This window comes from Alternaria dauci, chromosome 3 (assembly GCF_042100115.1).
Source record: "Alternaria dauci strain A2016 chromosome 3, whole genome shotgun sequence".
Lineage (NCBI taxonomy): Eukaryota > Fungi > Ascomycota > Dothideomycetes > Pleosporales > Pleosporaceae > Alternaria > Alternaria dauci.
Genome location: NC_091274.1, coordinates 400,449 through 416,826, shown reverse-complemented (window position 1 = coordinate 416,826; position 16,378 = coordinate 400,449). Strand labels below are relative to the sequence as shown.

Sequence of the window (16,378 nt, the reverse complement as noted above, 5' to 3'; positions counted from 1 at the left end):
TCAAGACCACTTCAAATTTCCTGGCCTCGCGATAAACCGGAATCAATGATAGACGTCCTGGGGGTCGGTCGACCGTTAGAGGGTGCCATGCTGCAAGCCTGGGAGTCTGGAGCAAAGGCCGCCGATGATCTGACATTAGTCGGCAAAGCGGAGCTACCATATGGATCTACGAGCGAGGTTTACTATACTCTTGAAGTTTCCTCTAGTGCACGAGTCAGCAAACGATACGACCCGCATATTGGCATGCTCGCCGATCAGGGCTTTCCTACAGACACCGAGAAGATCCTTAAGACGTTGGAGTGGATCCTAGTAGGAGAGCCACCAGACAGTTCCCGATGGCTCCAGAATCATGTTGCACCAGACTATTTACTTCGAGTTGACGGCGCAACTGTGCTACGCGATGTGGAATACACTCCTGTGTTTTTCAAGTATCAAGCATTCATCTTCGGGTTCTACTATCGACTCCTGAGACCAATTCTATGTTTCGATCTCGTGGAACCCGCGGCTTTCTTTCACGGCATCTGGGGTGTACACAGTACTGCGTTTCTGGCTATGTGCACTCAGCTGGGTCGATCCTTGCGGAGAGATGGAAAAGCCAGCCGGGCTCACGTGCTTTATGTGTTGTCTGCAATGTACAACGGCCGTCGCAAGATCTTCAGTACCATGTCACCACTTCCTCGACTGGTTGGTGTTCTCGGACCCATCTCAGTATTGGCACTACCTCTTGTTCGTACAACAGACGACCCGGAGAGTATCTCGAAAATCGCTGTCGTTGACCTTCCAATCGTCGATCTAAATGCTGAAAGCGCAGATGGAGATCTGATGGCGAGCGAAGGCGGAGGAGTGCATTTCGAATTGCCAACTGAAAGCAACCATGCGGCCACCCTCACTCAACCAACTGGTCCAACACATCAATGGGCGGTGTATCCATACATGAGCATGGCATTGATCGGAGAAAGCCCCAGCGGTGTAGTTATGGCTGCTCTGTGCGGCAAGAGGCTTGTAGGATGGTTCAATCCATTGGCTGCAGACATCATGTTCCTGAGTTCAGCTTATATGCGAGAATCGCGTAGTGAGGAGGATGTGGTCGCGTTCGAGGTAAAAGACGAGCATTGGGAAAATGGCAAGGTCTTACAGCCACATCCAAATGACAAGGACTTCGCGTTCGGCGTCGTGCAGTCGCATGGCTCGCCTAGTTTGCGATATGCTGCGGCTGGTTTCTACGCTGAAACAGGCGAAGAAGTGGCGGTGGCTCGGTCTGCCAGCGAATTCTCTGGAGCGTTTGGCAGGATAGAAGGACAGGGCCGGGGTATAGTCATCGCATAGAAGCTACAGACATCTACATACTTTTAGCTTTATTGATACTACATTTTGCTTCCACTCTTTGTCTTCAAGAGAAACCCCAGACGGGGAAAATGAATCCTGACGTCTAGTTCACCCTGCTCGTCCGGCTTGACGACCACCTCTTCACTTCCAATTTTGACCAACATACCTACCGTAGGATTGCCACGGCCGGTGTCATCAGGCACGATGCTTAGACCCACACCTGGTACCAGGCCCCTTTGCCTATCGAGAGAGGTATGTTGTCCAGCCGGTGTAGGAACGAGCAAGTCCTCATTGCGTAGCAAAGATGTTCGTCTCAACGTGTCCTTCCATCCGGTATTATCTTCCCGAACTGTTGTTTGTACATCCGGTAGAGCATCCACGTGCGCTTCGAACGCATTGAGCCAACGCATCAATCCTGGATATCTCTCCTCATTGAACACCTTTCCCACGATATCATCGTCTGTATCATCTACCTGCCCACCACTCAGACTGCCTATTCCTTTCCCGGCGGCGATATCGATGCCCCATCTCAATTGATAGTAAAGACTTATGTCAGCCAGCGATGGCGCCCTGGTCGGCAAAGCCCAAGTACCTGACCTAAACATAGGTTCCAACATGGAGAAGTGCAGATCCAAGTCTGACAGATGAACTGGTATTTTGGAGTGCAGCTTCTCAGGCGAAAGCGCATGTCCAATGAGCTGCGCACGATCTTTACCAAAGTCTGACGCCCAGACGGTGGAAGGAATCAATCCAGAAGTGGTCCGGAATAGTGGCTTGTCAGTCCAGAAGCTCGCAAAACCCCGCACAAGCCCACGATAGGCCCATTCGCTTACACCCTCGATCTGCGGATATACAGTAGCCCAACCCTTGTCCGGCGGGAAAAAGTGTTCCAGTGCCTCGATGATGAGCGAAGTGTCGCAGTAGATGTCCCTGCCGATGGCGAGGATGGGGATCTTGCGATATTGGAGGCCAAAGGTTGATGTTAGGAGAGGTCGGGGTAGTATCGATGGGACAATGACATATGCTTTGGAACCAACGGTTAGTCGCGAGTGCTGTGCGCTCGGAATATCACGAATAGAGAGATGGCTTACAAAATGGTATCTGTTTGATGCGTAGTGCTAGTCTGACTTTGTTTGTGAAAGGGCTCGAATCATAGCCGAAAAGGACCACGGGTGGATGATCAGTTGATTGCGCCATGTTGCGTATGGAGAAGAGGTGCAAATACAGCCCTCTCGCAGAAAGGCATCCAAAACAGCAAGGATACAAACTTGTCGGCAAAGCAGGGTCAAGGTGTGGTTATACCCCGCACTCTGTGCAGGAGCCGAGGTTCTCGTGAAGAGGCGGGACAACGTATGCTTTGTGTACTGGAACTGTGTTAATTGTTGTAAGTTTCCTGGCGAGATTTTCCCATTCGTCCAAAGTCCAGACGTGAATTCTAGAGGCTGAATGTAAGCTACAGCGATCTCATCTTGATAGTGCGCAAAACTGAAAGCACGAAATTTTTTTGGCTTGAAACATGCTTTTGCTGTGGTATCGAAATCATGTCCGTAATCTACCATAATGAGGGACGCCAAACTCCATGACTATGTGGATAGTGCGACGGAGTCCTACTCGTCAACATCCATAGCCTCAACACCGCCACCAACCTTCCTCTTCATCATCTTCTTAGTCTTGCTCCTCGTCTTGGGCGTCGTCTCCTCAAGCTCGCTGAGGTCGCTCTCCTCAGCCTCAAGCTCCTTCCTCCTAGCCGCAACCTTGTCCTTGACCTTCTGCACGTCGACCTCCATGTCCTCCTGTTCAACCTCGTCCTTGGCGAATCTCTCGCTCGGCGGCAGAAGATGCTGGTTCTCCTCAACCAACTTCCTGTCCTCCTCACGCTGCCTCTGCTTGTTGCCACGCATGCGGGCCTTGTAGAAGGCGCGCTCTCTCCTCTGCCGGATCTCGGATACACGGCCCATGGCCTTGAGGGTGGTCTGGATGAGATCGCGGTTGTATCGCACGGGCACGTTACGGCGCTGGGCGAAGGTAAGGGTCGAGTCGACAGTCATTTCCTTGTTGTGCGCGCGACGGAAAGACTTTGTCCAGGCGAGCTTGCGGGGGTTGCGCTTCATCTTGAAGTTCTTGTGGCATTTTGACTTGCAGAAGCGGAAGGCCTTGGCATCGTTGCGCACTATGTAGATTAGAAAAAAGAGCTGTTTTGATACCGTGTCGGGGGTTAATACCAAATGTTATACCCTTTGACGGGTACACGGGCGAAGAGCAAAAGTAGCAAGTTTCGATTCTCATCCTGTCGTAGTGGCGCGAGTACGGTCGCACTTGTTGTTACAATGAGGAGGGTATGCGATCGGGAGGTGCAAGGGCCGACCACGCTTCACAGGTGTTGGCGGTGGTGAGGCGGCGTCGTGTAAAAGGTGTGGAGTTGGAGTTCGAGAAGTTGGGCCGGCTCGAAATTTTGGGTGGCCCGTGCCCATCTACCCACCTGCCATTCTCGCCCGCCAATTGCGATGCATGTCGACCGAGACACCTCCGCAAATTTCCTTCCCACCACCTCGCCGCCGTCATCCACGCATCCATCTGACCCTCCCCGATATCCGCCTCCGCATCGCGAACATCTGCCACGTTGAATCTGGGCGAAACCGAGCCCACATAGTACGGGGAACAGGAAAGAGACATGTCTGCCTGGGTGTGGATCTTGGGCGCTGGTGCCACTGCTTTCTTTGTATGCCTCTCCATCCTTGCATTGGCGGTTATGGGCGATTTGGTCATGGAACTGCACAACAAGATTGGATATCAAGTAGAACGTGCACTGACAGGTGTGAACAGGGCCGCGCAGCACTCGTGGCATTACGGAGATCAGGTGGTGGTGCGGGAGCATTGGGACGTGGATACTACAAGGGCGGCTTTGAGCCCAAGATGACACGGAGAGAAGCCGCACTGATATTAGAAATGCCGTATGTCTATCAACTCATACTGCCCGCCCAGAGCCAGGAGACTGACAACACCCAGCGAACGCGGCATCACGAAAGAACTCCTACGCAAGAAGCACCGATCGCTCATGCTTCTGAACCACCCGGATCGAGGCGGTAGCCCATACCTCGCGACAAAGGTCAACGAAGCGAAAGAATTACTCGAGAAGGAGGTCAAGTAGATTGGCAAGAGGTGGACGATGTGTATACCAAGACTCTGTACTATATTACGGCACGATTCTCAGCATCAGCATGGCGTTGGACTGAATATGATTAGCGATTTGACGACTCTCAATATTTGCTCGCATGGTACGTGAGTAGCATTTGACTTGGGGTCACCAAAAAACTGTCGCAGGAGATGCACCTATTGACCCGGACAAGATCCGGCGTCTATATGGCCAACAACGCCACGTAAACAGCTACGGATGGACGCAAGCACTAACCATATCTGATAGCGTGCCTCGAGCTCGGCGTCCGCTCTCAGTCGTTCCCCTTACAGCCGTTCGTCCACCCTCCTGCGGCCTTGACAATCTTGTTGTTGGCCCAACACCGCGCCCGAACCCAGATCGGCGTACTGAAAGTGGCGTACCATTCGTGCCCATCATGATCAGCTGGATTGTCAAAGTACTCAAACTTCCAAAACGTAGTGCCGAGACCATAGCAGCCGTCCATGTTAGGCCTGAGAGTCCTATTCCCGTGGTCCCAGGTAGCGAAGCCGGCACCCTCCACCTTGTATCTGCCATGAGGCAACTTGTACCAGCCCTCGCATCGACCGTAAGGGTTCCTTGGTGGTGGCCAGGGGCGATTATTGCGGCGAGGGTGGAGCTCATACTTGTGGTCTCCGTTGTCACGAACGTATCGTCCCCCACTTTTCCAGTTCATCGGGTTGTCAGATGTGTCGCATGAATTAATGAGCTTCTTCATCGAATCGACACATTGGCCTTGATCAAATGCCGAAGCGTCGTTTCCTAGTGTGACGACGTACTCGTGCTCTTCCGGTGTGTCTTCGTCGTACGTCTTGAAATAGCTCCAGTTGATCTTATTGGACGGATGCTTTTCTGCGACCTCCCTGCAGAAGCCTTCGTAGTCCTCTTTGGTGCGATTGCCACTGACGTAGAACTTGCTGCTAGTCTTCGAGAAACAAGTAAACTAATCCTTGACAGTCGCCTCGCATGCGGGCGAGTCGACACCGAGGACGATAGAGCGCAAGTCCATGAGCTCGGCGAGTGCAAAGGAGGCTATAGTGAGGTGACCTGCTACATTGGGGTAAAACTACACATATCATTGAGGAAAACATTGCCAATCGCTCGTGTGAGTGTAGAGAATACACACATTCTGGCCCACGCGGTCGGTCATGCCCATACCAAGAGTCATGTTGAAACCGCCGTCTCTAGGGCAGCCTGGCGGCGAGGGCGCCCGCTGGTCGAGCTTGTGCCTGACGGCAGTACGGGGGTCAGGCGACTTGTACAGAATTGAGTCGTAAAGTGTGCGTTCAATGTTCCTGTCGCGAATCTCCATCATGGCCTTGACGCGACTGACCCGGCGTTTCTCCGAGTTGGAGAGTCTGGTCGAGCTCAGCAGTTCGTCCAGATCCATATCGCGCTTGCGCAGCTCCTGTAGTTCGAAATCATTTCCCCAGCCACCCCAGGGGTGCTTGTCGGGCTTGATAAAATGCATGTTTGGCTGTTTAGGGTCTGGATAGTCGCCATTGCTACTCAGTGAGCACATTCGGGCATCGAGCTCTTTCGAAACCCAGTCGTCCCATTCGGCGTAGCCAACCCCATAATTAATCTTGTCGCTCTCCGCTCCCTGGTCCACTGCGTCGCGGATTGCCTTGTTGATGTCAAGGACGAGCTGGTTGAAAGTATGGCGACGAGCCTTGGTCAGCGCCTAGTAGGTAGAACCTAACGGAAGAAACCAGGCAATATCCCATGACAGATGGTCACAATTGTCTTCGGTCGTGTCAAAGAACTGGGCGCAGCTGTTGACAACCACGATGCCATCCTTGTTCATCTTCTCGTCAAGCCCTTCCAGGATCTGCAGGATGTTGTCTGTGATGATTGAATTGACATTTTTTTGAGCCCTTGCAATGACCGTCTCGCAAGCCGTGGATTTGCCGTAGGGAAGCATAATGCAGTCCGCAATGATTTTGGTCAGACAAAGATCATTCCCACCAGAAGTGAATGTGACAAAGCCTAGCTCGCCTTTCAGAGCCTTGGCCTGTTGGTAGATCTGTTCTGAACGGTCGCCGCTGCAAGCGAGGTACTGGAAACCACCATCCTTCTCGACCTGGGAGCCAAACTGGGCCTCGATGACTTTAGGATACGCCATATCACACCTGGCACATCTCCAGTCATCGCAAACTTCCTCCAGGCCCCTAGGCACTGCAATAGCCACTTTGTCGGCGGTGATTCTGTGGCCAAGGGGCCTCCCGGCACCGATATCAGCCGTGTAGCTGTCACCAATGGCTGCCCAACGTCTAATCCATTGCATATTGCTCAGATCGTTATCTCGTTTGAAGAGGGGCGACGGTGCCGAGGAAGCAGACTTGTTGGTAGACGATGCATGCTCTGGGTGCAGTAGATGTTCTACTCTACTACTATGTGTTTGATGATGCGAATAATATAACACGTAGCCGTTAACTACACTAAGTAAAATCAGAAGGTTAAGAACTGACTAAGCGATTATAATAGCTAATATAGCTAGCCTGAATAAAGATATAAAAACTAGGATAGGGTAAAAGATAAAGCGTACGAGGCCGGACTTATAGGAAGGTAGAGTTAGCCTTATTCTTTATAGACTTTCTTTATTATTATAGTACGTTTAGAGACTTTTTTTAAGATAAAGTATTAAATAAGTAACTAGAAGCTTATACCTATATTTAGTACTAGTAGTATATATATAGTATATTATAAACGCTAGATATAAAGATATATAATAGTATAATATATAAACTAGAGATATTAAGATATAAACTTTTAACTTATATACTATTATCTACTATCTTCTACTATCCTTTACTATCCTTAACTATTTTTACTCTTTATAACCTTTATAGCTACCTTTTATAGCTACTACTACTACTTTTACTACTACTACCTTTACCTCTTCTTAAGAATAACTAACTAGCTACCTATAGTATAGCTACTACTATTAAATAATTAGCTCTATTTAGAGGAATATTAGTACTAGTACTATTTATATCTTATTATCTTATCTTTATAAAATTTATTTAAATTCTCTCTTCTTAGGCCTAGGATATTAATTATTAATTACTTACTTAATATTACTTATTAACTATTATAGCTAGGTCTTAGTCTTTTAGCTTAACCCCTTTACTAATACTAAGAGAGTAAGATAGCTAACTATAAGGACTTTACTACTATTAATATTATTACTCTAATCCTTATAGAGAACCTCCTCTATATCTTATAGTATCTATATTTTACTCTTCTTTACTATCTCCTCTACTTTAATATTACTAATATTAGAGGCATTAATAATATTAATATTATCTACTATCTTTATCTATAAGAGGTAGTAGAACTTAGGTAATTACTTATTTAACTTATTAAGGACTACTCTAGGTAGCTCCCTAGTATATATATAGTATATTATAACCCCCTTAGGCCTTAGGGATAGAGCCTATAGTATTATCTTATATTATATTACTAAGAAATTTTAAAACTAAGCCTAAACTAGTACTACTAATATCTATCTAGTTAGTAAGTAAATACTAATATTATTTACTTTATAGTCTTAGTATATTTAGAAGTCTCTTTTTACCTATAATACCTCTCTATCTATCCCTTATATCCTACTATATATATACTTATATCCTAGGTTCTTATTAACCTTAACTAACCTAATAGAGTAGCTATACTACCTTAATATCCCTACTATTATAATTACTACTAATACTACCTAGAGATTAAGCTCTATTATATTATAGTAATTATATTTTAAGAGTATAAGTACTACTACTATTATAATTATAGTGTAAGGTAGACGTTATATATAGAAGGGTAAGCTAGTTATAAAGGTAGCTTATATTTAGAATAGAGAATAGTAGATAACCTCTAGAAGAGAGGAAGAGGGAAGAGAGGAAAATATAGTAAGAAGAGAGAGAGCTAAGAGAGGAGCTAGGCCTAGTTAGGCCTAGTATCCTCTAAGTAGTAATACTCCCTTATATATACCCCCCCCCTAAAAAAGAGGCTTAGCTAGTCCTCTAGCTAGTATAAAGAAGAGAAAGTAATTTAAAGTTAAAAAAATTATACTAAAAGTATAAAAACTACTAGACCTTATACTTTTTAAAAACTAAGTATAGTTTATATAAGGCTATATATATCTATAAGGTTTCTTATATAAAAAAGTATATCTCTAAGCTATTTTCTACTACCTTAACCTTAGGATATAAAAACTAAGCTAATTAATATTCTTAGACTATATAAGGGACGTTTAATGTAACTAGTTACTATAGGTTAGGTATATACTATACTTATAGAATAGCTAGGCTATTAAGCTAAACTAGTAGCTTATACTATAACTTTATTATTACTAAGGTATTTATTAATATAATTACTAGTATCTTTAGGGAGTAGTCTCTAGCTATTTAATATAGTAAGTCCTAGGGGTTTTAGCTTATTAAGGTATTTCTAATAGAATAATTTAGTATTATAATAGTTAAGATAGTTACTAGCTTTATACTAAGTTAGCTTTAGATAGTTAATCTATTTAATTTTATATACTTATTTTCTTTTAACTTTACTAGTTTATAAAGAGGTTATATTAATAGACTTATTTATTAGCTACTTAGTATAAGTATCTCTATTACTTATTATAACTTCTACTAAGAGTAGTCTAGTAAGTACTTAGTTTAGAAAGGCTTTAGTAGCTACTAGCTAGAGAAGCTTAGAGTAAAAGATAAGAAAAGTCTTATTCTTAATTATTTTCTTAGGGAGGTTAAGTTTATATACTTATCTATTATAAATAATTTACTTAACTTTAAAAGGTCCTGCCTAGTAGTTAGTAAGCTTCTTAGAGTTTTACGGCGTGCTCTAATTAATAGTAGATATCTAAACTTTGTCGCCTAGACTATAGTATAGAACTATATATTATTTAGTATTTACTTAATTTAATTATTCTTAACTAGCCTATTAGAGCTATTCTTTAAGGTATATAACTAAATCTAAGTATAAGTCTATTATCTCTTTAGTATAAATTACTTAATCCTTTATTAGTCTTAGTAAATTTACTTCTATATTCTTATATAAGTAAATACTACTTCTTAGATAGTATCTTAGGTTAGTAAAGAATAAGGTTATACTAGTACTAGTATTAATAGTATTATTAACTTAGAATTTAGCTATATAAAGCTAGGTAGCCTAGTTATCTTATATATAGTTAATAAACTAGTATAGGTAGGTTTTAAGAGACTAGGTAATATATTTTATTTAGCTATCTATTTTTAAGTAATAAGTAGTTAATAAGATTTACTTTATCTAAAAGTATTTATAAATATATTTCTTAAAGAAAGTAATAAAATTAATACTATAGTCTAAAATAATCCTAAGAGGTAGCTTATAGTACTTAAAGATATCTATAAAGTAGTTTAAAGCTTCTACTATAGTCCTTCTATATATTAAGTAAAAATAGTACCTTTTAGTAAGATAGTTTATTACTACTAAGATATTATAGAATTCTTTTCTATTTAGTTTAGAGGGGGGTAAGTCTTAAATAAAGTCTACTATAAGGTTAGACTAGCGTTAGTAAGGTAGAGGTAATAGTCTAAAGTATTTATATTTACTATCTTATAGTAATTTTATTTAGGTATAAACTATATAAGCGTTATAGTATTTAGTAATAGACTAGCTTATCTTTAGCTAGTAATAATAGTTATATATTAGATATAGCGTTAAACGTAGGACTTTATAACTTATAATCTTTTAGTTATAGTAGAGGTTAAAAATATAGTAGTAGAGGTAGGTATCTATAGAGATATAGAGCCTTATTTTATTAATAAATAGGTAGTAGCTTAGACTATATCTAACTAAGGAGATATTAGTAGTAGTAAAGTAGAATCTATACTTATAAAACTACTTAGAAAGCTTATTCTAGTAAGTATTAATAGCTTTAAAGGCCTTTATAGCTATTTTATTATTAGTATAAGCTTAATTAAGTAGTTCCTCTATTAGTTATAAATCTTCTTTATAAAGGGGAAGTAAAGGATTAGTAACTCTATTAGGTAGAGGTAATTTAGTTATCTCTTTAGCCCTATTATTATTATCCTCTATATTAGTTACTAATATTCTAAGGATATATTCTTATTCTAGGTAGAGGTAGTTAGAATAGTAACTAGAAGCTAAAGTCAAGGCTTAAAGTACTATTACTATACCTAGCTATATACCTAGGGACAGGTTCTTAGGACCTAGAATAATAAATTTCTAAGTATAGTAAGGGTCTTTAAAGTTATCTAGAATATCCTATAGCCTTCTACTAAGGGCGTCTACTTTAAAGTTAGAGGTACTTAGTTAGTAAATAATTTTAAAGTTAAACTAAGATAAGAATAGTAACTAATAAGCTTAGTAATAGGTAAGTACCTTAGTAATTATAAATATCTCTAAATTCTTATAACTAGAGACTATATATACTTAGTATCTAGAGCTTATAAGTTTAAGTTTCTATTCTTTAAATACCTAAATAATACCTATTAGCTCTAAGTTATAGATATTATAGTTATATTCTATAGGTAAGTACTTTTTTAAAAAGTAAGTAATTAGTTAAAGTATACTTTATATATTTATCTCTTTTATAACTCCTCTAGTAGCCTAGGCTAAGGTATCTATAAAGATATAAATAGGTTTAGAAGGGTTAAAGTATATTAAGATAAGGCTAGGGTAGAAGCTAGCTTTAAGTATATTAAAGGCTACTTTATATTCTATATCCTAAATAAGTAGTTTATATACTATCTAGCCCTTACCTTTAGGTTTTTTACTAAGTACTACGTAAGCTTTAATATATTTTACTAAGGAGAGGCTAATAGTAGAGTAATTTTTAATAAATTATTAGTAGAATCTAGTATAGCTAAGGAATATAAGTAATTCCTTTATATTAGTTAGTATCTCCTATTCCTTAATAGTAGATACTTTAGCTAAGTCTATTTCTATACTATAACTAGTAATAATTATCTCTAGGAACTTAATATAGGTTTTATAGAATTTAGACTCCTTTAGGTTAATATAAAATCCTTAGGCTTTAAGTCTTTAGAGGACCTTTTTAACTTATTTAATATAGTCCTTTTTATTCTTAGAGTATACTAAGATATTATCTAAGTAAGTAGTATAGAACTTATTAAAGTATTCTAAAAGGGCGCTATTAATTACTATTTAAAATATAGCTAGAGTATTATAAAGACTAAAGGGTATAACTTTATACTTATATATCTTATACTATATAGTAAAAGCTATAAGCTACTAAGAATCTTCCTTTATTCTAATATAGTAAAATATATAAATAATATTAAATTTAGAGAAGATTATTACCTTATTTAGCTTAGCTAGTATTTTATAAAAGAATAGAATTAAATACTTATCTCTAATAGTAGTATTATTAAGGTTATAAAAGTTTATATAAACTTATAAACCTTTATCTAGTATAGTAATAATAATAAGTAAATTCCTTATAAGTAATTTAGATAGGGTAATATATTTATATTCTTCTATATCTTTAATATAAGTAGTAATAGCTTCTTCTTAGATACTTAAGAATAGGTAGGGCTTATAATTTAGTATCTTAGCCCCTAGTTCTAGTTTAATCTTATAGTTATATTCTAAATAGTTAGCTAATTTAGATATAGCTACTTTATTAAAGGTAGGGATAAACTCTATATATTCTTTAAAAAGTTCTAGTATAAGAATATCTTTTAAAATAATATCTTAAAGCTTAGAAAAGAATTTCTTATAGTTATCCTCTATAGTAGTATATTAGAATTAAGTAGGTTCCCTTAGTTATTATATTATTAAGTAAGGATCTATCTAATACTTTTTAGCTAGTATCTAAATAGCCCTAAGTAAGACTTTCTTAATTTCTACTTTAAGTTTAGGGGGTTATTCTAGTTCCTCTAGATATACTATATTAAGAAGAATATTTTTATTTTCTAAATCTTAATATACTAGATTTAGTCCCTATTATACCCTCCTAAGGTTTAATAGGTGTCTTTTTTTAGTTACCTTTAGTAAATTGTTTTTAACTTTAGTTTTTACGTATAGACGTTAGAGCTTTACTACTATAAAACGCTAATCGTTCGAATCGCGTTATTACTTTATCTTTTTTATCGACTTTTATAACTAATAAGTAGAGGGATAGCTACTTTTTACTTTTTTAAAGTTTTATTTTAATAATACCCCCCTACTTACAGAAAACAAAAAATTATACTAGATCTAGTTTACTTACCTTAGGGTCTATAGTCCTTATATCTAAATTCTATTTAGTAGTACTACTATAGTAGATATTATAAGGGGTTTATTCTCCTTAGTTATTATCTTAGGCATTTATATAGCTCTTATAATAAATAATAGATAGTTATTCTTTAAGCTAATAGTTTAGTTAATAGTATTTATTTATAAATTTAATTATACTATCTTAGTAGTTTAACTAAGGGTAATAGAGTTTATACTATTTAAACCTAAGGACTAGATTTAAAAACCTATAAGAGTTTACTATATAGGCTATTATTTATTTAATATAATTATTTATCTATAGAAAGAATTTTATATAATAAGTACTAGATTTTAATAGTTTACTATTATAGCTACTAAAAAGAATATATTTAAAAAGGGGAATTAGCTAAAAAGTATAGATTTAATTAAAAAACTTCTAAGAAATAAAATTAGAATTAGTACTATTATTAGCTAATATATAATAGATATATAAGACTATATAATAGTATCTAATAAAAGAATAAAATATAAATTTAGATAGTTTATCTTATATTAAAGTTAATACTTAAGATTCTTAAGTAGAGACCTATTATAAAAGCTTAGTAAATTCTTATAAAGTAATACTTATATAAGAGTCTACTAATACTTTTAGCTATAGCTATCTATTTACTCTAAGGGGTAACTTAGCTCCTAGAGTTTTTAGTTTTCTAAATTAAAATCTAATTTAGTATTATTAAACTTATATTCCTCAGCTAAAGGAGAGTTAAAACTATTATCTAAGTAGGTATAAAACTAGTATTAGGTAGTAGTTTTTACTTTAATTTTAGTAGAGCCTTTATTAGTAGGTTTATTTAAGTAATTATAAGCTAAGTAGTTTACTAATCTATAGGTAAAGTAAGTCTTTAGATCTTTAGAAGCTAATAGCTTTTTAACTTTTAGTAAATTATTTATCTTTAGTAAGTTATTACCTTTAGGGTAGCTTTCTATATAAGGAGCTTTAGTACCTTTATTAGTACTAAATTAGCCTATTAGGTATAGTATATTACTTTATTAGTTTTAGTTAACCTTTAAATCTAAGAAGCCTTTAAGCTAAGTAGAGTTATACTATAAGATATATTAAGTAATTTCTATTAGTATCTTATTAAATAAGGCTTAAGAATCTAGAGTTTAATTAATTAAGGCTAAGTTCTAGATATAGTATATAGGTAGCTTTTAGAAGATATAAACTCCCTTAAACTAAAAGGGAATATTTAAGTTCTAAGCTAAGGATATAAATTAGACTTTAAAGGATATTTAGGCCTCTTTATCTATCTTAAATTCCTTTAGTATAAGTAGGTAGGTAAGAGTTATTATAGAGGCTTTATTTATAATAAAAAGGTTTAGGTCTCTTTAAATATTAATAAGTACCAGAAAGTATTTAATTTCTATCTTATAAATATATATAAAGCTTATTAGTCCTCTTACTAAGGTATCTCTAGCCTCTCTACTTATAAATTAAAAGAGAGACTAGATATACTAAAGTAGATATTAGTAATACTTACTATTAGCTTACTAGTATAAAAGTATATTTCTAATAAATTTATATAAGTATTAAGTACTACTCTTAAAGATAACTAGTTTAGGGCTATTCTAGTCTTTAGAGTTATAGAACTATTAAAGTAAGTTAATAATAGTTATTACTCCTTATAGAGGTTCTAGAATAAGGATAGCTTCCTTATTAACTATAAAAAATATATTATCCTTAGTAAGTATTAGTAGTAGGTTATAAGACTAGTATCTAAATAGGTTAAGCTTATTTACTAATAAGGGTTAATTATAGTTAAGGAAGGAAAGAAGCTAGTTTAGGGATAGTTAATAAGCTAGTTAATATAAGCTTAGCTAGGCGTCCTAAACCTAATCTTTTTAGAGAAGGGCGTTATACTAAGCTATATATAGCTTTTTTTAAATATTAGTAAGCTACTATTAATAGCTAGTATAGTATATCCTCTACTCCTCTATAAGCTTAGCGTATATATTCTAATCTATATACTCTTATTCTAGTATTTACTAAAGGTTCTTAGTCTCTTTATTCTTTATAATTTTATCTTTAAGTTATATTTATACCCTCTCCTACTCTTTATATACTCTAATTTATAAGTTATAATTATACTAGTATATAGAGTAGATAGCTATAGCTAGATTACTAAGAGCTTCTTTATTAAAGGCCTTAAAACTAGTAGGGTAGCTAGAGGATAGTAGCTCTTAAACTAAGAAGTAGAAAGTAGTTTATTTATCTAAACTAAGCTTTAGCTAGAAGAGGTTAAGATTATTATATATTTTTACTTATCTATAGTCTAAAAAGGCTATTACTTAGTTAGACTACTTCTTTATCCTATTATTTATCTATAGGGTTACTAAAGGTTTAACTAGAGTAAATAAAGTAAGTTTATATTTTACTAGTAGTATAGTTATATTAGCTTTATCTACCCTATCTACTACTAATAGGCTCTTACTATTAATTATAAAGGGTAAGACTCTAGGATTAAATTACTAAACCTTTCTACTACTAAATTAGAGACTAAAACTTAGTTACGCCTTTTATAAAGTAATAATACTATTATAGTTAGAGTCTTTAGCTATAAGGTTAAATATATTATTATTTATATTAGTTAGGCGAAATTCTAGGTAGTTAGTAGCTTCTAAGGCGTGTAAAACTAAGTATATAAGAGGATAGTAGGGAGGTAGTTAAGAAGTCTTAGACTTAGGTTTAGTTATAATTTATCTTTACTTAAACTCTTTATTATCTTATTTAACTATTAGTATAGTTAAGTTAGAGAAAGGGTAGAGTTAAGTAAGTAGGTTATATATAGTAAGAAGAAGAGGAGAAATTTTTAGTACGTAGAATTTTATAACTATATAGTAAGAAAGAGTTTTCTATATAGTAGTAGTAAAAGTTTACTACTTATTAAGTAACTTAGTTACTAGCTATTAGGTGTAGGCTAAACTAGTCCCTAAAGTAGGTCTAGTAAATTATAATATTAGTCCTCTTAACTACTATCTTCTCTAGAGTTAGGTTCCTATCTATAGGGTTATACTCTATTATATAAGGTTCTAAGTAGGGTATAAGGCAAGTCTAAAGAATTATAATATTAGTCCTCTTAACTACTATCTTCTTTAAAGGGGAGGTCCTATCTAAGGTTTTACGCTCCTTTACGTAAGGTTCTAAGTAGGGTACTCTAAGGTAAGTATAGTAAAAGGCTATATACTCTAGGCTATTAGTTAGTAAAAAGCTATCCTATAGTAAGCTATCTCCTAGAGATAGGGTCTTAAATCTAAACCTATAGTAGTAATAAGAAACCTAGTTTCTTACTATCTAAAGGTACTAGACTTAGCTAAGAGCTAGCTACTAAGACTACTCTTCTATATAATAACTAAGAGTAAGTAAAGACTATTTACTTTAATCTAAGCTAAAAGCCTATAGTAAGCCTTTTTAGCTTATAAGGTTTACTATTTTATAAGGTAGATATTATATATAGAAGGGTAAGCTAGTTATAAAGGTAGCTTATATTTAGAATAGAGAATAGTAGATAACCTCTAGAAGAGAGGAAGAGGGAAAGGAAGAAGATATAGTAAGAGGAGAGAGAGCTAAGAGAGGAGCTAAGCCTAGTT

General features: G+C 36.7%; 2 protein-coding genes across 2 annotated transcripts; both read right to left on the bottom strand.

Moving 5' to 3' along the window:
• Window positions 1–2,933: 2,933 nt before the first annotated feature.
• Window positions 2,934–3,612, bottom strand: ACET3X_003792 (uncharacterized protein; the record flags this gene model as incomplete). Its single annotated transcript, XM_069450898.1, has 2 exons — window positions 2,934–3,496; window positions 3,549–3,612. The coding sequence occupies 2 exons, from the start codon at window positions 3,610–3,612 to the stop codon at window positions 2,934–2,936; spliced, it is 627 nt and encodes a 208-aa protein (XP_069307770.1).
• A 1,160-nt stretch (window positions 3,613–4,772) lies between these two features.
• Window positions 4,773–6,785, bottom strand: ACET3X_003791 (uncharacterized protein; the record flags this gene model as incomplete). Its single annotated transcript, XM_069450887.1, has 4 exons — window positions 4,773–5,423; window positions 5,454–5,564; window positions 5,625–6,109; window positions 6,197–6,785. 4 exons carry the CDS (start codon window positions 6,783–6,785, stop codon window positions 4,773–4,775), a joined length of 1,836 nt encoding a protein of 611 aa, XP_069307769.1.
• Window positions 6,786–16,378: the final 9,593 nt, after the last annotated feature.